A 22,122-nucleotide genomic window follows, 5' to 3' on the forward strand; every position below is an offset into this window, starting at 1 on the left:
TTTACAAGACCTTGTCCATTCTCCCATATAGGAGAGCTATAAAGAACAAAATTTCTGGGGCGCCTGGGTGGCTCAGTGGGTTAAGCCGCTGCCTTCGGCTCAGGTCATGATCTCAGAGTCCTGGGATCGAGCCCCGCATCGGGCTCTCTGCTCAGCAGGGAGCCTGCTTCCTCCTCTCTCTCTGCCTGCCTCTCTGCCTGCTTGTGATCTCTCTGTCAAATAAATAAATAAAATCTTTAAAAAAAAAAAAAAAATTTCATGCACCATGAAAAGATGAAGGAATCCTTACCACCTACTAAGAAACATATGTCCAGTTGCCACCACTTCCAAAACATTCAACAGGCAGATTATTCATCCTTCAATACCTATGTATTGAGACCCGCTGTAAGCCAGCCATGGGCCAAGTGCTAGAGATACAAAGGCTAAGTAAATCAAGGTCCTGATCTCTAGGAGTCCTCAAGATGGCCAATGGAGATGGAGGAGTCCCTCAGTCATTATAGTAAGCACTGGTTTGAAAGAGTCCACACAGATGTGGCTGGATGGCTCTGAGAAGGAGAGAACCTTCATCAAGACAGAGGGGGTCAGAAAGGACTTCCTGGAATAGGGGAGTTTTAAAGATGAAAAGAGTAAAAGGAATCAGCCAAACAATGACAAAGGCATCCAAAGCAGAGGCAAGAGGGATTTTTGAAGACCTGGAGGCACGAAACTAGGAACATGCATTTATTTCAACAATAGCAGGAGCAAAGGACTTATGGCAGGTGGCATCAAGACATACAAGAACTCTCTTTGCCAGACAGGTCAGAATGAGCTTCAAACACATAGCTCATTGCACTGTCTTGGCCAACCTCTGGCATCTGAAGAACTGCCCACAGTGAAAGGGAGATTAGAAAGGCGAAAAGGAGACCTGCTATATGCCTGCTAAGATAAGAAGGTCATCATTGTTTGTGAACTCTGCTTATGAACTCATTCCTTTGCCTTGCAGTTCAGTGGTTTGTTAGCTCTTGCAAATTCTCAGTATCTATTAATAGAAAGAGCCAGTCAACAGAATCTGGATTTGGGCTGTATTACTCCCCACAGTGGCCTAAAACCCCAGCAGATAACTTAAACAGGAAAGCAGCTTGAGAATCTAGGCAGTGTTTGTGCCACCTCTCCCTGAAGGATATGCCTGCTTTCCACTCTCCTTGTATGTTTCACATTCAGCAAGTTCATATCTCAACTCATGCTCTTCCCCCAACGCTCCTGATCCTTTAAGGTTGCCTAGCCCTACTGCAAAAGCCAGAAACCCAGGAAGCTCTCCACAATACCTCCCTTCCTTCCTCCCACCCCCACTGCTCTGCCCATCCATCACCAAACACAGTCAATTTCATCTACTATTTCCCTTCTGCTCATCTGACCAAATTGCTATAGCCACCGCCCACCTCTCAGGTGAGGGCCACCCAAGCAGGCTTTCCGTGAAGCCAGAACCAAGCCAGTCAGCACAATAAAGAAGCAGAAGGAACACAGCTTTACTTAATCTCTTATTTGCTCAGCCCAAGGTTTGTGGAGTACCCAAAATCCAGTCTCCTGAGTTCCTCCTTTGCAAAGGCTCTCAATAAAAGCCACTTTCTTCCTCAGATGAGGAGTCACACTCAGGGAGCCTATTCAATCACAGTAACAAGCTGCAACGTGGGCTGCAGAAAGGATTTGGTGCCTTGCCTGAATCCTCTGGAGATGCCAATGCATTGGGAGCCCAGAGGCCAAAGCCAGACCCATGATTATGGGAATCAAATCACAGTGGAGGCAAGCTGGGCTCTGCACAACGCCCCCCCCACACACTGTACAAAGAGACAAGCTATGGGGACAGCCACTGAATTCAAGAGTCTTCACCCCTACTGGCTCTGCCATCCTCCCTTACCACAAGGGAAGCCATTTCCTTCCACCAAAGCAAGCAGATGGAAGAAGGCAATTTTTGGGAGGATAATGCGGGTGCCCACAGTAGCCTAGAAATCAATTCCCCAAAATAAAAGACAAAACATAGGGGCGCCTGGGTGGCTCAGTGGGTTAAGCCGCTGCCTTCGGCTCAGGTCATGATCCCAGGTCCTGGGTTCGAGCCCCACATCGGGCTTTCTGCTCAGCGGGGAGCCTGCTTCCTCCTCTCTCTCTGCCTGCCTCTCTGCTTACTTGTGATTTCTCTCTCTGTCAAATAAATAAATAAAATCTTTAAAAAAAAAAAAAAAAGACAAAACAGGTATTAAAGAAGAGATCCAGCCATGCCTCTCAGCCTCAACTCAACGGAAACTTCCCTTCACTATATTCCCTACCAATGACCTTCCCATCTGTCAAGAAGGAAAAATGTATGTTGAATGAATGAACAAATGGAAGATGGAAGGAAGAAATAGGCTGAGGAGCTGGAGGGTGGGAGCAGCATGAAGGACCTGCTCAAAACCAAATGTTCATTCATTCTGTCTCCAAGCACCTACTATGTACTCTGTACCTGGGCAGAATGCTTTGAACACACAGGCATGCACGACCTATGAAAGAGAAATGGGGCAGGGAGAAAAGCACTTTCCTTCATCTCCCTGGGATGGCATATTTCCGAATACTATTTTAACGGCACCTCCTGTTTTCCTGACATTAAAGCCATGCCTAACAGCACATACGCAAATAAAAACTTCACTTTTTATTGTATCCAGTACTTTGGGGCCTTGTGGTTTCTTTTCTGAGGAAGAACCTGTCATTCATCTCCTTGATTAAAAATTGACTTAATTTGGCTTTCATTAAGTAGGTACAAGGGGAAAACATACAGATTCACAGAGCTAATTTGCACAGCAACAGGACTGTGATGAGCGCTGGCGACTGCACAGTTGGGTCCCAACCCACCTCCGATGAAAGACAATTAAAAAGCTCATGATGTGGAGCTTAAGCTCCAGCCAAAAGGAATTATCTTCCCACAAGCGTCTCTACCAGATTTTTGGTTAATATAAAAATGTTCAAAAGGAAAGGAAAGGAAACCCCAAGGATATTTAACATACAACTTAAAATTTCTCCATTTTTCAAATTCCCTTACAGGGAGAAAGGGCAAAGAGGTCTTTATTTTTCACTCCTACTTTTCAAAACCTATCCCATTATTTGACATTGTCATAAAAATTTTCCATTTGTTGAGAGCACAGAGCAGAGGAATGTGTGGTGGCTGAGGAATTGCCAGCTGCTATGAAGGGGCTGAGGTGAGAGCAGGAACAGCTGCAGAAGCCGTGGGAGCTGCCGTCCTTCCCAACACTCACTCAGCAACAGAGCCGGAGCCGTCTGAGCCTGAGATCAAACACTAGAGACTCAGGCCTACGGCAGGCGGAACTACCTCTCCACCCCACTTCAGGCTCCAGAACTCAGGGATTTCAAGCAAATGGGCAGACTTTGTTGCAGTGTCAAAGGATCGTGGGGTAAAATGTCAGCACGTTACAAGTACACACCTTGATTAAATGTCAGATGAATTATTCTATAACCAGAACATGAACACGATTTTATACCCCCATCTGCTTGAAACCATCCAACAGTTTTCCAGGGCCCTGAGGATCAAGGCCAAATTTCACACGCAGGCTGTCCACCATCAAGCCAAGATCAGTATCTCCAGCTTTGTCTCTTTCCTCTCCCTGTCTACTGTTGGCTTTAAGAAACTTGTTTCCAGGGCTCTAAGACATCTTGTTTCCCACCTCCAGGCCTTTGTACACATGATTCCCTCTGCTCGGAATTCTGTTTCCCCTCATCTTTATGTGGCAAATTCCTACCATCCTAAAAAGTTTCCTCCTCACCGTCAAAGACACTTCCTCCAGGGCATTGCCACTGACCCTCTCTACTGGACAGAATGTGTGCTGCAACAGCATGCATACCCTCCTGGATCACACCACTTACTACACTTATAATATGGTTGTCCCAAGCATCTTAAGAACAGGGACCATGTCCACTTTGCACAGCTCGCTTGGCACTTGACACAGGAGAAACGTTCAGTAAATTCTCAGAGGATGATTTAGATTCTATGTCAGGCTCACTTCTCAGTTCTATCCTAATTCACCCCCTTATACCCCAGCCAGTTATGTGCTCATCTCCCCTACACCCCAACCTCAACCTCTCACATTTCGGTCATTAATGGATAGCTCATCCAAGGCCTTAACCTCACACATGTTCAATCAGTCGTGTAGGCAGCACATGCTATGTGCTGCATACAGTGTCAAGTAACCAAGATAGAGATGGCCAAGCCACTTCTCATCCCTTCTAGAAGAAAAGGCATATAAACAAATAATTGCCACACGGTATGACAAGTATCGTAATGCAGAGAAACATGGGGTGGGGGCAGTGGAGGGAAGATTTCAGCCATTCTACCCACTGTTCCCTCCCCTCCCAAGCCGTGTTCCAGACTAACTACTCTCCATCTCTCCTCATTCTCACAGAAATCTCTCCAGCACTCTTTCCCTGAATACCTAGCACAGATCAGTATTCTCTAAGCTGGGCTTCCATTTAGCTCCAGATTAATTCAAATCCTTTTTGGCTTCTGCTTTCTCACCATCTTCAGTTCTTTTCCCCCAGCATGTCACTTACATACATCCCTGCCTCTGCCCTAACCTGAACCAACTTGTCGAAACCACTATTTTTCCATCTCCTCCCTCAACTGTCTTGGGTGATCACTTGACTTTTATGAAACATCTGCACTTACACGAACATATTTAACAATCCCTGTCTACAATGAAAAGAAAAGGGGACTCACAAGGCCGAAATACCAGAAAAAATTAAACCATCCTCAACAAATCCTTCTTCTTGTACGGCTTCCTCTTGCACATCCAAGTGCTAGGGCATCACGGCCTTCACAAGGATGCACCCAATCGTGTTACATTTCCAGGAAGGTTATAGTACCCTTAATCCACGAGCCTCTGGGCTTGCATTCAATCTCTGTGCATGCTAAGGTCACTCTACTTAACCACACATTCACTTAAATCAACATGCACTGAGCATCCCTGTGAGCCAAAAACCACGTTCCTCATAGTGCTGTGCACAATGTCTCATATGTAGCACATGCTCAATTAATGTCTATCACTGAATCTCTGAAAAGAAAAAAAAAAAAACAGGTGAGTCTCTCCCACCCCTTGCCCAGGAATACCCCAGTGCAAAAAATATTCTGCCCTACAGCCTGCAGTGAGAGAGCTCAGCCCTCCCTACCCCACCCCTCCGGCAAAAAAGCCTCTTACTCATTTAAGCCCAGACTAGGGAGACCCTCACCCCAGCTAAGAAGATGCTGACACAGCCCTCCTATCAGTGTGCCTAGAGAGCCAGAGAAACCCATGTTGTAAAATACCCTTTTAATCAAGTGACTTGTCTCCAGTTAGTGTAGATTTAGGGAAAATTTTTCTCAAGAAACCAGTAATAAATGGAAGGGAAGAAAAGAACAGAAATTAATGAACATAGTAATTATCCCCTGAAGTTGCAAATCAGAACAATTCCTCACTTGAAGACAAGTATGAAAAACAAGATTAAAATGCTTCAGGGATGTGTTCGTGAAACAGCAGGTAATAGAAGAGATAAAATGTATTTACAGTACCTCACTGGGGACATGTACCTTTTGGCTAATTGCTATCAGATACTAAATACCACTGTAAAAATAATATTCTTCCATGCTTCATTATGGAGCTAGAATTATCCATGGGAAAACAGCAATCCAGCAAACTACACTGAATGGTAACTGGAATAATTCCAGAGTCCAACCTTCTACCCAAGTGTCTGGCACAAGTAGGTCTAAGAGCCGGGTTATATACTCCCCTCTGCTTAGTTTGCTAGGGCTACTACAATGAAACACCATAGACTGGATAGCCTGAACAACAGAAGTGTATATTTTCTCACAGTTCTAGAGGCTAGAAATCCAGTATCAAGCCTGTTTGGTTTCTACTTAGAGTTCTCTTCCTGCCTTGAACACGAGCACCTTCTCCCTAGGCCCTCACATGGCACTGAGGACAAAGAGCTCTCTGGTATTTCTTCCTCTGAGGACATAAATTCTATCAGAGCCTCACCTTTGTGACCTGATTTAACATTACTTCCTTACTCCAAATACTGCCACACTAGGAGTTACAATTTCAACATAGGCTTTTGAGGGGACATGAATGCCCTCTGAAGTGTGAGACCTATTGCCACACACCAGCTCATTCACTGAAAAAGGAAAATGGAGGATTAGCTAAGAGAGTGGCCTTGAGGAAAAATGGAGGACTGGGTAAAAAAAAAAAAAGTGGCCTAGGGATACACCAGCTGACTGGGCAGGGCGGGTAATGGCCAAAGATCCTAGAGCTATGAGGGCCAAGCTGAGTGTTAGGGTAGGGGCAGGGGGCAGCCCCAAGTCAAATAAACTCTTAAGAAACTAGTCCTCTCTCTTTCACAGAAGATAGCTAAATAACAATAATAGTAATGTTTAACAGTAATGAGTAACAAACATGGACAAAAATAATAGTAGGTACTAAGTGCCAAGTATTTGGCATGCAGGGTTTCATTTAAGCCTCATGGAAACGAGGCACAGAATATACAATTACCATTTTTATATTACAGATAAAGAAACAAACTTACATTGGTCAAAGTCACTTACCAAGGTCACCCAGTATGGCAGCAGACCTCCAAAGAGATCAGGTCCTAAGGCCCAGAACCTATAAATTTTACCTTTTAAGGAAAAAGCATATTTGCAGATATGATTAAGTTAAGGATCTTAAACCGATTATCCTGGATTATCAGAAAGGCCCTAAATACAATCACAGTGTCCTTATATGACACAGGCAGAGGGAGATTTGACACAGTCACAGAAAAGAAGGTGATGTAAAGACACGCAGAGATTTGAAGATACTGAACTTGAAGTTGAGAGTATATGAGCACAAGCCAAGGAATGCCAGCACCACCAGCAGCTGGAAAAAGCAAGGAACAGACTCTGCCCGAAAGCCTCTGGAGGCAGTACAGCCCTGCCAACACCTTGATTTCAGCCCAGGGGTATTGACTTTAGACTTCTGGCCTCCAAAACTAGAAGAGAATACACCTCTGCTGTTTTAAGCTACCATATCTGTGCTAATTTGTTACAACAGCCACAGGAAACGAATATACCCAGTTAGGAGAGCAAAGTCAGGGTCCAAACCTGGGACCTGGTGTCTCAAGGCCTACACTCTCAAGCCCTGTGCTTTGCTCCTTTTCTGCACAAAGCCTCACCAAGCCAAACCTATGCTCTGTCTGATGGGTGACCCCACCAAGACTTGAAGTACTTAGCAGTGACAACTCCTCTGCTATAGGCCCCCAAACAAGTGTCTTCCCTTCTCCCATATCACAGAAAAGGCTTATCAGAGGCCTAGCCATTATCTTAGTGTTTTAATTATCATGTAAGCAGTGAAACAGCCCATATTCCAAAAAATCCTGATGAGAAAGCACACCAAACCTTCTAATAAAGGCTTTCATCTAATCTGTTTGCACTTGACTGTTTTGCACAACACCGCAAAGCTCCTAACCTCTGTTGCTCTGCTCCATCCAGTCTACAATTTCTTTCCCCGCAAAGACACATCTAGGAAAGAGTTATCAGCTCCAAGTAGCTCAGTGCCCCTCTATCCCCTGCTTACCACCTGATGACTTCCCAGGAACACAGAGGAAAGGAGTTATACTGAACTCCTCTCTCTAAGCCCTTGGGGTAAATACTGGTGTGAGCAGGCTGGCCCAGAGGTGCCTCAAGTTAACCAATCCTGGAATGAACAAGCAAACTAATAAGAACACATTGTCAGAACAAAGGTACAGCATCCCAAAATGCACTTTTTGAACCTATTCTGACAAATATGGTTCAGCTTTAATTATTTTTAACACTTCAAAGTGCAGGTGGTAAAACACAGCAGTGTGCTCTGTAAAAATAATGATGTCTTGCTAACAACAAAAGACATTTGTGGCTGATGTGGCTATTCAGTATTTGCTGAGGAGCCAACACACAGATAGGATTTCTGGGAAAACAATCAACTTGGTGGATTACCAAAGGAGAAGACTTGAGACTTATTAGGCAGTGAAACAATAGGTAACTCATTTGAGGACCCAGAGTTCTCCCACTCTTGTTTTTGCTAGATGCTTTTTTCTCCTCTCCCTCAACCCCTTACCTTCCTTCAAGGTTTTCTGAGCAACATCCTACCTTCTTGTCTCTTGCCAAGAAGGTTCCATCTGATTTTCCATCAGTATCTCAAAATAACAACCATATCTAATATTCAGGGGGTATTTACTCACTCTATGTTGGGCACCAACAACCCTATGCCACAGGTACCATCATTAGCCCCCTCTTAGAGATGAGGATGCTGCGAATCACGGGGATTAAATCACTTTTCAAGGTCAGAGAGCTAAACAGTGGCAGAGCCAGAATTACAAAACACATCTAACGCCAAAGTCAAGCTCTTAACATCAGACTCATATGACATCAATTCCTCAGATGAATTGATGGCCTTACCAATGTCACCAAGAAAAGACCTTAAAGAGACAAATCTACCTATTTTTGCCTAAGCTTCTGAGTGCTCAGAAAGATTGGCAAATATGTTCTTAAAATCTTCCACAAAATTCCCTTCATTGCTCATTTCCCAGAATCATCTGGAAAAAACAGTCAGTCCCAAGGAATCCTTGGGGTAATATGAATCAACTTGGAAATGAAAGCAAGCTTACCCCTTTCCCAGGTGAACGAAAACCCCAAGGTTCAGCAGTACCTGAAGGCAGCTCCCCTCTGCTCTCTCTACCTGATTGAGACTCAGCAGGCAGGTAGTCAACACCAACATCTTCATTCCACTACCAGAGGAATAATGGAGAGTCCTCACATTTAGGGAAGAAAGCCAAAAACCATAATAATGCAAAAAGGGAAGGATTACATAAGAGGAGAACAAAGCTCCAATTTCTATTTATCATGTATCAGCAGGTTCTGGTTTTTTAAGCTTATTAAAATATTCTGGCTCCAAATTAGTTTTCTTTGCCTAGAGTAATTACTGCTTTAGCTCCCGTCAAATGGGCCCCCAAAGATGTTGAAAAATGTAACTGAAAGGTCAACTTGTTCCATGGGAACTGCAGGGAGACTCCCTTACATCCTGTTCTGAAATGCTATTTTGTTACCTCATAGGATAAAATCCCAGAATTTGTCATGGTAAAGAGTTCTCCATTTCATCTCCCCTGGCAACAGGACTCACTGGGGCTAGGCAGGCAGTGGGAAAGATGGTACCCAAAGCAAGAAAAGCCCCATTTTCTCAGGCAGCAGCACATGCACAAAACAGGCTCCCAAATTCTACCCAAATCACTAGTACTGACATCAAATTCCAAAGCTACCTGTCAACTGGTGGTAACACTGTCCCTTCTGACAGGGGGGAGCTCAGCAGGATGCCACGAGATTAGGTTCCATAACGGCAAAGAGAGGGAATGGAGAAGGAATGTAAACCATAAATTAGGGCTGGAAGTCCTGACGCTTCTCCTGCCAAGAGCTGGCAAGGAAAGACTGAATCAACCTTCTAGAAAGGCAAGACCATGAAAGGGGTGTTAAAATAAATTGAGAGAGAAAAAGGAAAAAAGATCAGAGAAGAGAAGGAGTCTTACTGCACCAGGTTTGCAATGTGTCTGCTTTCAGAGCTAAAGCTCAGTATAGCAGGTTCTTTAAGGTTTATTTTAAGAGCTTTGAGGCCTTTTGGGAAAGAAAAAAAAAAAAAAAAGGAAAAAAGGAAAACCTCCCTGTTTCTACCTTTCACAAAGTCTCCAGAGTGTCACTGTAATGGAAGGCGTTTACATGAAACAGGATGAATTCCTCCTAGAGGACCATCCATTCTTCAGAAAATGTGTTCACGTGTGTACACACGTGTGTCTAAGAGAACAGAAACATTGGAGAGCTATTTCCATAGCGGTCCATTATTTTTGTTATTGTTACCTGAGTATAGCTTACACACCAGGTTACATTACTTCCAGGTGTACAGTATAGTGATGCAGCAAGTGTAGCTACCACTTGTCACCACACCATGGCTTTTACAGTGTCATTGACTCTACTCCCTATGCTGTGCCTTGGACACCCAGGACTCAATCATTCCATAAATGGAAGACTGTATCTTCCATTCCTCCTTACCCATTTTATCCACTCCCCCCCACCCCGCTTTCTTCCAGCAACCATCAGTTTGTTTTCTGTATTTATAGGTCTAGAGAAGTCTATCATTCTATGGGATGCACAGGTAAAGAATATGGGGGCAAGGCTGTAAGGTCTCATACTCCAAATCCTTATGAATACATAAAGATTGACAATTCATTTTGAAGAAGTTCTCACTCAGGATTTAGAAAGGAGAGAAAAATCAATGCAAACCAAAATAAAGGGATGCAAGTTTGTTTACTTTTTAACCAAAAGTAAGTTAATTAATTAATTAAACAGCCTGATTACGCAGAGAAATTTAGGCCATCAACACCCATGAATGTCAGGAGCATCTTTGATTTGGGGACTCACTGGCTAATCCACCTTTAAATGATACCGAATTATGGAGGACAATCACAACGGGGTGTAAGAGTATAAACAGCATTTTGCCCACCCCAACCACACTTCTACAATCACAGAAGACGACATGTTCTAGCCTGGCAGGTGGAAGAGATGGAGCTTAGCATGCTACCTACAACTCTGGCCATAAGAAAGCTGTGAAAGGGGGCGCCTGGGTGGCTCAGTGGGTTAGGGCCTCTGCCTTCGGCTCAGGTCATGATCCCAGGGTCCTGGGATCGAGCCCCGCATCGGGCTCTCTGCTCAGCAGGGAGCCTGCTTCCTCCTCTCTCTCTCTCTGCCTGCCTCTCTGCCTACTTGTGATCTCTCTCCGTCAAATAAATAAATAAAATCTTAAAAAAAAAAAAAAAAAAAAGAAAGCTGTGAAAGATTCTGAAAGCAAACGCTCTTCTGAGTAAGAATTGCAGAAACACCTCCAAGGCAAAGAAACAAAGCACAGAAGAAAGGAATAGGGATTATCAATTAGCCGAGAAAGGACTGAAGAGAGGAGATGAAAGAATTAAAAAAAGGCTTAATGATTTTTGAGCCCAGAGAAAGATGGTCCCAAGAGCCACTGTTCTACCACCTTCTGCCACCTTCTTATACCAGAATCTTCAAAAACCTATCCTGCTGGCTTATAGCTAAAATTCCTGCTATAAGGAGGGTTGGGAGCTTCACTAAAAGTGGACTTCTAAGTAAGTTTAAACATAAATTAAAGATTACCCCAAATGGATAGAAGATGGTCAGTAACTACAGCACAGTAAGACACTGATTCTATGGTACAGAGTGTGACTATTGATCTTGGGGTCGTGAGCTCCAGCCCTATGTTGGGTGTAGAGATTACTTAAAAAAATAATCTTTAACAACAACAACAACAACAAAGGTGGTTGCCAGAGTGACCAAATACCCTGAGTTAACCACAAGGCTAAATCCTTCAAAGGAGGAAAATGAGCAAGGACATAGATGACAAGGAGGCGTTGCAGTCTTTATCAGTAAGGGAGAGCTTTATCAATAGGAAAATAGGAAAAGTCAACAATACCTAAGGCAGATTAAGATAACCCCGTGCTTAGAGGAAGCTTTGGGTAGAAGAAAGGGAGCTTTGGAAATGAGTGGAGCCTAGTACCTACAGAGCTATGGTTCTTGAAGCACACAAAACCTTTTAAGCAATATAAGCCCATCCCTGCCGCTCACTTTGCTCCAGACACCCTTTTCCTGCTCATATCCATGCCTGGGACTTTATTCTCTCAATTTAAGACCAAGTCTTTGAGGACTAATCAGATTTAGGACCCAAACATTTACAAAGGTGGCTGGAGTCCCACTTCCTCCTGAGCACCAACCCGTATAGTTCCCCAGGATAAAAGGCCCTCTGCCAAAGGAACAGTTAACTAACTGGTCCAGGGTCTCTCACTCATACCGTTACTATTACCCATAAAAAACCAGGCCACTGCCATAAAGCAGCACTATCCCCTCTTACCTCTTCATGTCTTACCTTGTTACTCACTCACATTTTGTGAATTTGCTTCTATCTGGCCGGTGTCAATTTGTCAATTCTTCTCTAATGTCCTTGTCTAAGAACTTACGCAGTATTGCAGAAAGTGTTGGTAGAAAATCAGAGTGAGATAAATTAGCCATGTCCTGGTGAGCTTTCATGTTTGTTTTATTCCAAGCAAATGCACTAAAGCTTGCTTCCTGAGAACACCTAAAAATCAATGCTCAAAGTCCAACAACAACAAACTCCCCTTTCTAATAACAAAATGCCAAGAAGAAAGAGAGCCACATAAACTAAAGGCAGGGAAAACTGCCTCTCCTCAGAAGGTTCCAATTAATGGGGGAAGGGGGAGACACTTAATAAGTAATGAACAAGAAAGTCATCTTAGTTTCACTTATTAACAAAACAAAGCAATATGAATATGAACATCTGTGTAACCAGATTCTGAGTAATAGAATCCTTTCTCATTCACAAGCTCATTTGACAAACGTATGATCATCTACTATGTGCCAGGCACTGTTCCTAGCACTGTGAATACAGCTGTGAACATGACAGACATGGTCCCTATTCTCATGGAACTTAATTCTGGTGGAAGGAAAAACAGAATCAACAAGAAGCAAACAAACAAGAAAAATATCAGATGTCTATGTTAACAGTGACATAAGCAGTTACTTTATAACAGAGGAAAGGCAGGCCCCTTTTTCCTAAGTAACAGCAGAACTGAGATATGAATGACAAGGAGCCCATCAAGTGAACAGAACCGCAGAGTATTCCAGGCAGAGGGTACAGTCAGAGCAAAGGCCCTCTGTACAAGGTCACTGTGGTGAAAGGTCACTGTGGGGCAGAGTTAGGACACATGGCTGCCAAGGCAGGCCAGGATCTGTTCATGAATGGCCTGCAATCGAAGTAAGGAGTTGGGACTTTATTCTAAGTACAAGACTGTAAACCTGCAGAGGGTGTGAGGCAGGGGAGTGATAGATTCCCTAAGAACTTACTGAGTTGATCGCTGAATCCAAGCGGAGACTGACTTTTCAAAAAATTAATCTAGCCACAAAAATTAGAAGCCTTTAATTTCCTAAGAAAAATGCTTTATTGCTTTGTAATCTATCAGTGCTATGGCAGAATATTATCTGTACTATGAAAATGTACTATGTGAAAGACACTGCATGTTATTTTATTTAAACCTCCCTCACCCAACACTCCCAAGTAGATATTATCATTTCCATTTTACAGATGAGGACTCCAAAGCTCAGAGAGGAAGGGAAGTGTAACTTGTCCGAGGCCACAAAGCATGTATATGGAAGAGCCAGAGCTGGAACCCAGGTTGGCCTGACTCAGAAGAGCCAGGTTTCCCAGCCACTTTGTTGTAATGACTCTATCCTCTTCCCTGACAGGAGGAAGAGAGACAACACTTCTCCTGGTTTACCACTCAAGCCTTCTGCCTACTGCTTTCTGCTCTAATTGAAGCAGTCACTCACCTTACCCAGTGAGGGTCACAGACTGGGGCCTGACCCCAAATACGCTATCTAGCAACCTTCCCTAACAAGCCAAATCCAGTCTCACCATTCCAGGCCTTCGCCAGCCTTTCTCAGCACCTATGGTCCCATCTGTGGCTTTTCTCGAAGATGGGGTCTGACTTCTTTGAAGGCATTATAATCCTTACCATTCTGAGGTATCCACCAAGTGCTAGAATGCAGTGTATTATCTCCTTTCATCCTAACTGCCCCAGGAGGTGAGTACCAGTACACTCTTATTCAGATGCGAAAGCTGAGTCATTGAAGTACCAGGAAAGGTCAAAAAGGTATCATTTAACAGAAGTGGAAATCATTCCCTTCTACAGTATACAGTACAAATAAATGGTGAGTCAGTGAAGGGACAAATAAACTCATCATGGCAGTCTCTACCACCATGAATGAGGAAGAAAGCATGGGCAAAGGTCAGGGCCTACACGCGCAGCTCTAGACACTGGGGATAAATACATCGTCTCCTCTTCTCAGCCAATATAGGATCTAATTCAGAGACTATTAAAGGTTTTGTCCTTTCTCTCCCATTCACCTACCTCACCCACCACCACCAAAGACATCAGATGAATCAAATTAACCTTCCCCAACACCTTCACAAAAAAACAATCACATCACAAAGGTCACCTCCCCCCTGAGACCACTGGGGAGTATTCTATTTCAGTAACTCAGTACTAATAAACAAACCTTTACAAAAATAGGACCCAGCTTATTTTTCATGGTCTCTTTTAGGTCAACCATCTTACACAGTGTTTTACCAAAGAAAAGAAACAGCAGCAATTGAATGTTTTAAAGAACAAACCAAAGATTCCAGGGATGTTCACTACTAAAAATGGGCACTCAAAAGGCAGAAAAACAGGGGCGCCTAGGTGGCTCAGTGGGTTAAAGCCTCTGCCTTCAGCTCAGGTCATGATCTCAGGGTCCTGGGATCGAGCCCCGCATCGGGCTCTCTGCTCAGCGGGGAGCCTGCTTCCTCCCTCTCTCTCTGCCTCCCTCTCTGATGGGCTTATACTGCTTAAAAGGTTTTGTGTGCTTCAAGAACCTCACCTACTTGTGATCTCTGTCTGTCAAATAAATAAATAAAATCTTAAAAAAAAAAAAAAGGCAGAAAAACAGAACGCTGTTTCAGATGGTGCAGTCCAAGCAGGAAGTAGGGGTACTCTTCCCCCCACAAACACACCGAAGCTGAGCACCCTCTACAGCTAAGCAGCAAACAAACTGGAATTGGGGCCATGGAAGAGGGGCCCAGAGGAGAAGACAGCAACACCAAGTGGACATCTGATCTGGATCCCCTTTAAGAAACTCTCTATGAGGGGCGCCTGGGTGGCTCAGTGGGTTAAGCCGCTGCCTTCGGCTCAGGTCATGATCTCAGGGTCCTGGGATCGAGCCCCGCATCGGGCTCTCTGCTCGGCAGGGAGTCTGCTTCCTCCTCTCTCTCTGCCTGCCTCTCTGTCTACTTGTGATTTCTCTCTGTCAAATAAATAAATAAAATCTTTAAAAAAAAAAAAAAAAAAAAAAAAAAAAAAAAAAAAAAGAAACTCTCTATGAGGGCGCCTGGGTGGCTCAGTGGGTTAAGCCGCTGCCTTCGGCTCAGGTCATGATCTCAGGGTCCTGGGATCGAGTCCGGCATCGGGCTCTCTGCTCAGCAGGGAGCCTGCTTCCCTTCCTCTCTCTCTGCCTGCCTCTCTGCCTACTTGTGATCTCTCTCTCTGTCAAATAAATAAATAAAATCTTAAAAAAAAAAAAAACTCTCTATGAGAACAATAGCTAAACTATGGAAAGAACCTAGATGTCCATCAACAAATGAATAAAGAAGATGTGATACACACACACACACACACAATGGAATACTACCATGCAGCCATTTAAAAAAAAAAAAAAAAAAGAAATATTGCAGCAATATGGATGGAACTAGAGGGTATTATGCTAAGAATAATCAATCAGAGAAAGACAATTATCATATGATCTCTCTGATATGAGGAATTTGAGAGCCAGAGCAGATCGTTGGTGGGTAGGGAGGGAAAAAATGAAACAAGATGGAATTGGGGAGGGAGACAAATCATAAGAGAATCAATCTCAGGAAACAAACTGAGGGTTGCTGGGCGTTGGGAAGGGGAGGGGAGGGTGGCTGGGTTATGGATACTGGAGAGGGTATGTGCTGTGGTGGGTGCTGTAAATTGTGTAAGACTGATGATTCACAGATCTGTACCCCTAAAGCAAACAATACATTATATGTTAATTAAAAAATTTTTTTAAATAAACTTAATGTGATTATTGAAAGAAAAAAATAAAAAGAAATCCCATAGGAGACCTTCTTGTTTTGCTGAACCATGACCACATAGAACAAAACCAAAAGCAGCAAAGATGAGCAGAAGACTGAGCCCATCAAGGCCAAGATCACATCTTCATTCCACCATCGGCATAGGGCCCAGCACATAGTAGACAGATAATAAAACAAACAACAATTAGACAAATAAACCTTAACTAAAAGTATTACCACTTTTAATTCAGTATTTACCCTGTGAATGAACCTAAGCACCTTTCATATATTCTCATTAATACTTCACAATTAACCCTGTGAGGTAGATGTACTATTATTTCCCAGTTAGGGCTAAGAAAACTACCAATCAGGGAAGTGAAATAACTTGTCTAAAGTCACACAGCTTGCAAGTGGTAAGGCTAAGAGTCTACCTGAAGTCTGCCCAAGTTCAAGGGCCATACTCCTACCCACTGTGCTGCACAGCCTTCCAGCTGAGTACGTGAAGGAACAGTGGGCAAGGCTACCGTACCACTGAGGAAAGACTCTAGTCTATGGTCTGAAACCACCCATCATGCATTTAACACTTGGTCTGACAGCATGTGACTCTGACCCGGGCTTCTTTACACCCCAGGTCTCTCCTGTACCTCAGTCTTCCTAGCTACACAGTAGCAAGAGCAATGACAGCCCATTTCCAGCCCTCCAGACATTGGCTACTGCCAAGAGAAAACATGTGCACACTTACATCAACCAGAACTGAATGTTACATAAACCGCAGGTGTTGGCTTTGCTAACTTGGCACATCACATTTCAGGTAGTTGCCCATGTCAGTGGCTTAAGTGGTCCAAAGTGAAAGGGGTAGCTCTTGCCCAGTAGTGACAGCCAACAGAGGGACAACAAGAAAATAGGCTAATAAAGGGCTCTGTAGCTGTCAGATGTTAACAAGTGACAGGCCTGAAACCTCCAGGCCTTTTTCCGGGAAGGTGGAAAGATGCCAAATGCCAGCACCCTGAGCCACCATGTCTGCTGAGTGGCCAGCTGGCCCCAACAACACACTGACTATCAACACTTCGGGGGGGGGGGGTGTTCTCAAAATTACCATTTAGCTGACTAAAGGAAAACAAGTCACCTATCACAACAACACTCTTTTCCTGATCTTCATTCTCACTCCCTCATCAAAATCCATCCAGTGTACCATCTGACAGAGTGATCTGTTCATACTGCAAATCCAATCATCTCACCACCATGACTAACAACCCTCCAAAGGCTTCCATGCTCTCCAGGTAAATACAAAAACGCCTTGCCACAGCTGACCAGGCCTGCCCTTGCCAATCCTTCCAGCCTCATCGTGCATCCATCTCCTCTCATTTTCTGCGCTCCAACCACACTTATTCAGCACTTCACAGAAGCCACCTCTTTGCCCCCAACCCCCCTCCAGAGGCTTTTTAAGAGCTGGGCCCTTAGCCTGAAACACTCTTCAACCTCACATCGAGTTGTTTCATATACACCTGTTTGTTCTTAACAATTTAAACCAAAGATCACTTTCTCTAGCAAGCCTTCCCTGATACCCTCTCAACCGCAGGAACAAGTCAAATCTGTCCTATTTCTCATGGCATCACATTCCTTTCTTCCAACACACTTAATACAATTGTAATTTTACATTTATATGTGTGATTTTAATTGTATTAATGTCCATATTCATCAATACACCCTAAGGAGGAAATACATATGACTCGGTCATGACTCAGGACTTAGCATGTATCTGGAGTGCAAAGGATGTTCTGTTTGTGTCTGTTGACAGAAAGAACAAAATTCCAGAGAGAAAGGAAATGAAGTTCTATCCAAATCAAAAGGTTCTGCTTAGAGAAGCTGTTCTTCCCTTGTGAACTTAAGCCAAACTATTCTTTCCCCTTTGCCCTTTCTCCTTCCTAAATTTCTGATAAAAGTGACTGTTTATGCCCTGCCATTCTTCAGGCAGGTGGTAGTCATAGTGATAAGCTGGCCTACAGCCAAAAATAGTCTAAAAAGATATCACCTTGTCTGAATGCTCCAGACTTCCAAAATAAAAGTCCAGAGCAAAGGCCCAGGCAGATGGAAACACAAACATCTCTACTCAGTAAAGAGACTAAGCCAAACAACTAACAGCATCTTCAAAAAACAAATGCTCCTCAAAGCAGGCAGTGACCCACCCAAAGGAAAAAGAGGGAGGGGATAAAGACTGCAAGGGGCTAAAGCAGAAAATCCCTGAATGGGATTTTAAATACCACCATTCACTCCTTGGATAAGGCAGAGATTTGCCCAAACATTAAATATCAAAGTCTCTCACAATGAGGCAGCTTCAGAGGAATCCTAGTAGGACTCTGAACACCACCACCAGAGCCTGAAAAAGCTCACATGAAGCTCAGATTAAAGCCTCAATTCCCTATGGAAGCAGGAGGGTCTTGTCCCAGCCCTTCTATTCTTTAGGGTAGATGGGCAGGGTGGTGTAGTAGAAGCAGCACCAATTACTGAAAACTACCTAGTGGGAGGTACTTCAGAGACAGGGATGGTAGTGACAAACAGTGAGAAATAAATGAACACATACACAGAGGGGCAGCTGAGGCTCAGCAAGGTTGTGTAACAGCTAGTGAACCGTGAGGTCAGGAGACAACCCAAGTCTGCCTGAATCCAGACTCTTCTCCTACCCTACAGCTGCCTTTATGGGTCGCCCATGAGCCCAGCTCTGCTCCCCACCCCATCACCACCTCCTTACCAGAATGGCAACATTCTGAGAGCTCCCTGGGTAAGGAAAGGCTGTCTACCATGAGCACATTCCACCACAATAAGCATGTACATAGCTGAGATACACTGCCATGCCATAGGGACAGAGTGCAGTGTGCTGAAGAGAGGGGAGTTCATCATTTGTAGCCACGGGGATGAGGCAAGATTTTCTGAAAATTCCAAATGGAGCTACAGGGATGAAATCCCTGCCTTTTTGAGAACCCACTGGTGCTAGGTGCTTGGAATCATAATCCTGCAACCCAAGGCACCTTAAACCAGAGGATGGCAGCTGTTCCCCAGCATCATGAGAAAGACAGTACCCAGCAGAAGTCTCCATACCACCTCAAGCCGTGCAGAAAGGGTATCAACCCCATACCTGAATCATATACATTCACACACCATCTCCTACAAGATGAAGCATCCCTTCACTGTGCTGTAGTTCAAGGTTAACCCTTCCCCCTGCACTCCTTTCAAGATGTGCCTCTTATCAAAAGCTATGCCAACTGATTATAATAATAACTATTATGCCATTATAATAACATTATTGAACTTTTTTTCCCTGCACTTGACATCTGTTGGTTGATAGGTTTAACTGATACATAAACAATAATTATGCAGTGCTCTTTTCTTTCCAACCAAGCCTCTAGTGTAACTGTTAAAGCTAAATCCAGCTATAGCCAATGCCCAGCCCCAGCAGCAGTGGGAAACATGGCTCATCTGGGCTCAGCTATCATTGTTTCAGTGGCCACGGTGCTAGAAAGAGAGGCTCAAATAGGTCTCCAAATGTTGACACACTCCCCTGCTCCTGGGAAAGTGATGGAATTCAGGGGAAAGACCAACCAGCAAGTAATTTACTGATAAAAACCCCAATAGGGCTAGAGGATTCATACTCAGGCCTCCATACTACACAGAGATAAGCAGTACCAAATCACAGGACCGCATACCACAGAAAGAGAAGGAGGAGAGGCAAATGCAATTCTCTGCTGGGAGTTCAGATAAATGGTTCTCAGAGAGCAATTCTGCCTGCTTCCCCACACACACTTCCTGCCAACTGCCAGGAAAACTGGCAAGAGAGAGAGAAGGATAGAGCAGAGGACTATCTTCAGGCCCCTATTTTGAAACTGAGAAATCTATCAACCTGGCTGCTGGGCCTTCTACATACAGAGCCCACTAGGGGCCAGAATGCAGTCTGAAATTCAAAGCAGAGAAGTACAACTTCCTGTCGGCCAAAGCCCCTAAATCTACCCACCACACTATTTATGACAAACAAGGTAGAACAAGATGTGAGATTCTATGACTGCAGAATATCAATATGCCTGAATTACACGGTAGCCTTATTACAGGGAACCCACACTGAGGCTACATAAAAAAATACACGTGATCAAACAAACCCCACCAGGAAATCAGGGCTGGCCTGCTTTGTTCTCCACCCTGTAATACACAGAGCCTTTTTTTTTTTTTCCAAGGCAGAGAGGGGGGCGGAAGGTTTTTGAATTTAAATTACCAGGGAACACTATAATCTATGTGCAAGGAGAAAAGAACATTCAAGAGTGCCAAGCACAGGCTCTGGGGACATGTGTGGCCGAGGCAGTAGTAGCCTGCGGGGCTTTTTCCTCCAGCCTCAGCACTCTGCTCTCACTGTTTGAGAGCAGGCAAGCCAGCAGGCAAGGCCCAGGCTACACAAAGGGGCACTGTCCCCTAGGGTCTAGGGAGAGGATTACTCTCTCAGAAGCAAGTCAGTATGAATCAACAAAGAACGAATAAGACTAGGCACCCAAAGAAGTAACCCAACTGAGGATGGTATTAGAAAGGTATTACTTAGGGCGAAGACCCTGTCTCCCTCATCACTAAATTCCCATGGCCAAGCAGTACCTGACACGTACAGAGGTCTTTACCAAGAACTGTAGCTCAAATGATAACCACAAAGACTCCTTAGGTTGGAACCAACTGATGAGAGCTAGAATCTAGTTGTTCCTACTATAACCTGTGGTAAAAGAAGGGCTGTGGTCTGTGAAAAACACACCAAGAGGTACCCAGAAAATTAAATTCAGTCTCTCTCACATTTCTGGTGCCCCAAGAGAGTAACAGGTATACTTTGGTCAGAGTAGAGAGATAGCCCTTAAAATACAATGCTGTAAAGAGAGAGAGGGAAGAAGTGAATAAATGGGACAAAAGATATACTGAATGCATATTGTGTGTGTATCTGAAAAGCCCAGGGACTTTTACAGATGAAGCATTAAGGGACAGGTTACATAACTCTCTTTAGTCTAACAGTAGTACATGGTTAAATCTGGATCTATCTAATGCTACAGCCAGGAGCTTTCCACCCTACTTCACCTTGACTTCCTCTAGAGGTGAGCTGGCTTCCAGCTCATCTTATCCATAGAGGAGAAAATGCTGCCTCCTGTCCATACAAGTCAATTTGCTAGGCATGTTTCTTAGAGTTAATTAGTTAACCGGAATTATAGCTGAATGGGCTCATGAATTCCATGTGCTTGGAACTTAAACCTGGGTGAACTGGCTGAGTTTCCAGACCCACAAAGCTGCCAGCCAGTGACTAAGCCATCAGCTGGGGCAACTCTCTTGGCACAGTGCAGGTCAGGGCTGGGGGAGGAAAAAACCCCGGCATGATCTCTACATGCCCCCAACAAGCTCTCTTCAGAGATTGCAAAGGAGGTACCAAGAGCCTCTCCCACTCTGAGCTCTTTTCAGTAAGGCACAGAACTCTCTTTGACAATAACCTAATTTTGATTTAAGTAGAAATAGAAAAGTTTAAAAAAAAAATGAAGGACTTCTGCTTGGTCTTTAGAAGCAACTGAGCCTTCCCTCCATGTTGCCCACCACCTCTCTAGAGCTTTCAGAGACCTCCTACACCCATGATGCCAGGGGCAGGAGAGTAGAAAGGGCAAGATGATTTTCAGGGTTGTATTCTGAAGAGACCAGTGGTGAGGATCAGCCTGTGTTTCTAACGGAAGTAAACACCCTGGACAAACTCAGGGGAAGCTAAGTAGTACTAAAACACAGTCTCCCAGGGTTGTCTGTTTATTTCACCTCCCACATGAGGGCTTTCAATAGTTAACACTGGTACCCCCCACCCCAAAGCTTAGGAAAGCTGATGATTCACCCAGGTGCACAACAGCTGCTGGGAAGACATGTGGGAAGGGGCTACCCGGCAAAATTGGTCTAGGTATGGTGAGAAGGGTCTCCCAGGAGTGCCCTACGTGCCAAGCCATATGTTGTCAGGATATTAATCCAAATCCATCTTGCGCACTTTACAATGTTTATGCTCTCTGGGATGTGGAGCATTAAATTATATCTAAGAACAACACAAGTCCTTCCAGTTCTAGTCTGCACTTACTTCTTTGCTAAAAAGATTTGTAACCTGGAAACAAAGCCCTTTGCCTAACAGCAGCAATAATACTCAGCAAAGAAAAGAAAAAAGAAAACTGTTAATTCAAGCTTCCCTAAAAGATACTGCTCCAGTGGAGGCAGAATTGGTTTCTAAGTAGAAACTGGAGAAACCTACTACTGACCACTTTTTTCTAGAGAAGACAGGCCGATGTCACTGAGAGTTCTGAAGAGGTGAAGGCTAAAACCAAAAAAATAA

The 22,122-nt window shown here is 44.1% G+C and overlaps 1 protein-coding gene across 7 annotated transcripts in view; it reads right to left on the reverse strand.

Moving 5' to 3' along the window:
* The window catches only part of SIL1 (SIL1 nucleotide exchange factor), a 262,858-nt gene that overhangs the window by 180,899 nt on the left and 59,837 nt on the right, over positions 1-22,122 (reverse strand). For 3 of the 7 annotated variants that reach the window (XM_047729773.1, XM_047729772.1, XM_047729774.1), the window contains exon 2: positions 6,593-6,663. The exons of the other annotated variants lie outside the window; for them this stretch is intronic. In XM_047729773.1, the coding sequence (XP_047585729.1) occupies positions 6,593-6,663 (71 nt within the window). The remainder of the gene's footprint in view (positions 1-6,592; positions 6,664-22,122) is intronic. 7 annotated transcript variants of the gene reach the window in all.

Source organism: Lutra lutra, chromosome 5 (genome assembly GCF_902655055.1).
Source record: "Lutra lutra chromosome 5, mLutLut1.2, whole genome shotgun sequence".
NCBI lineage: Eukaryota > Metazoa > Chordata > Mammalia > Carnivora > Mustelidae > Lutra > Lutra lutra.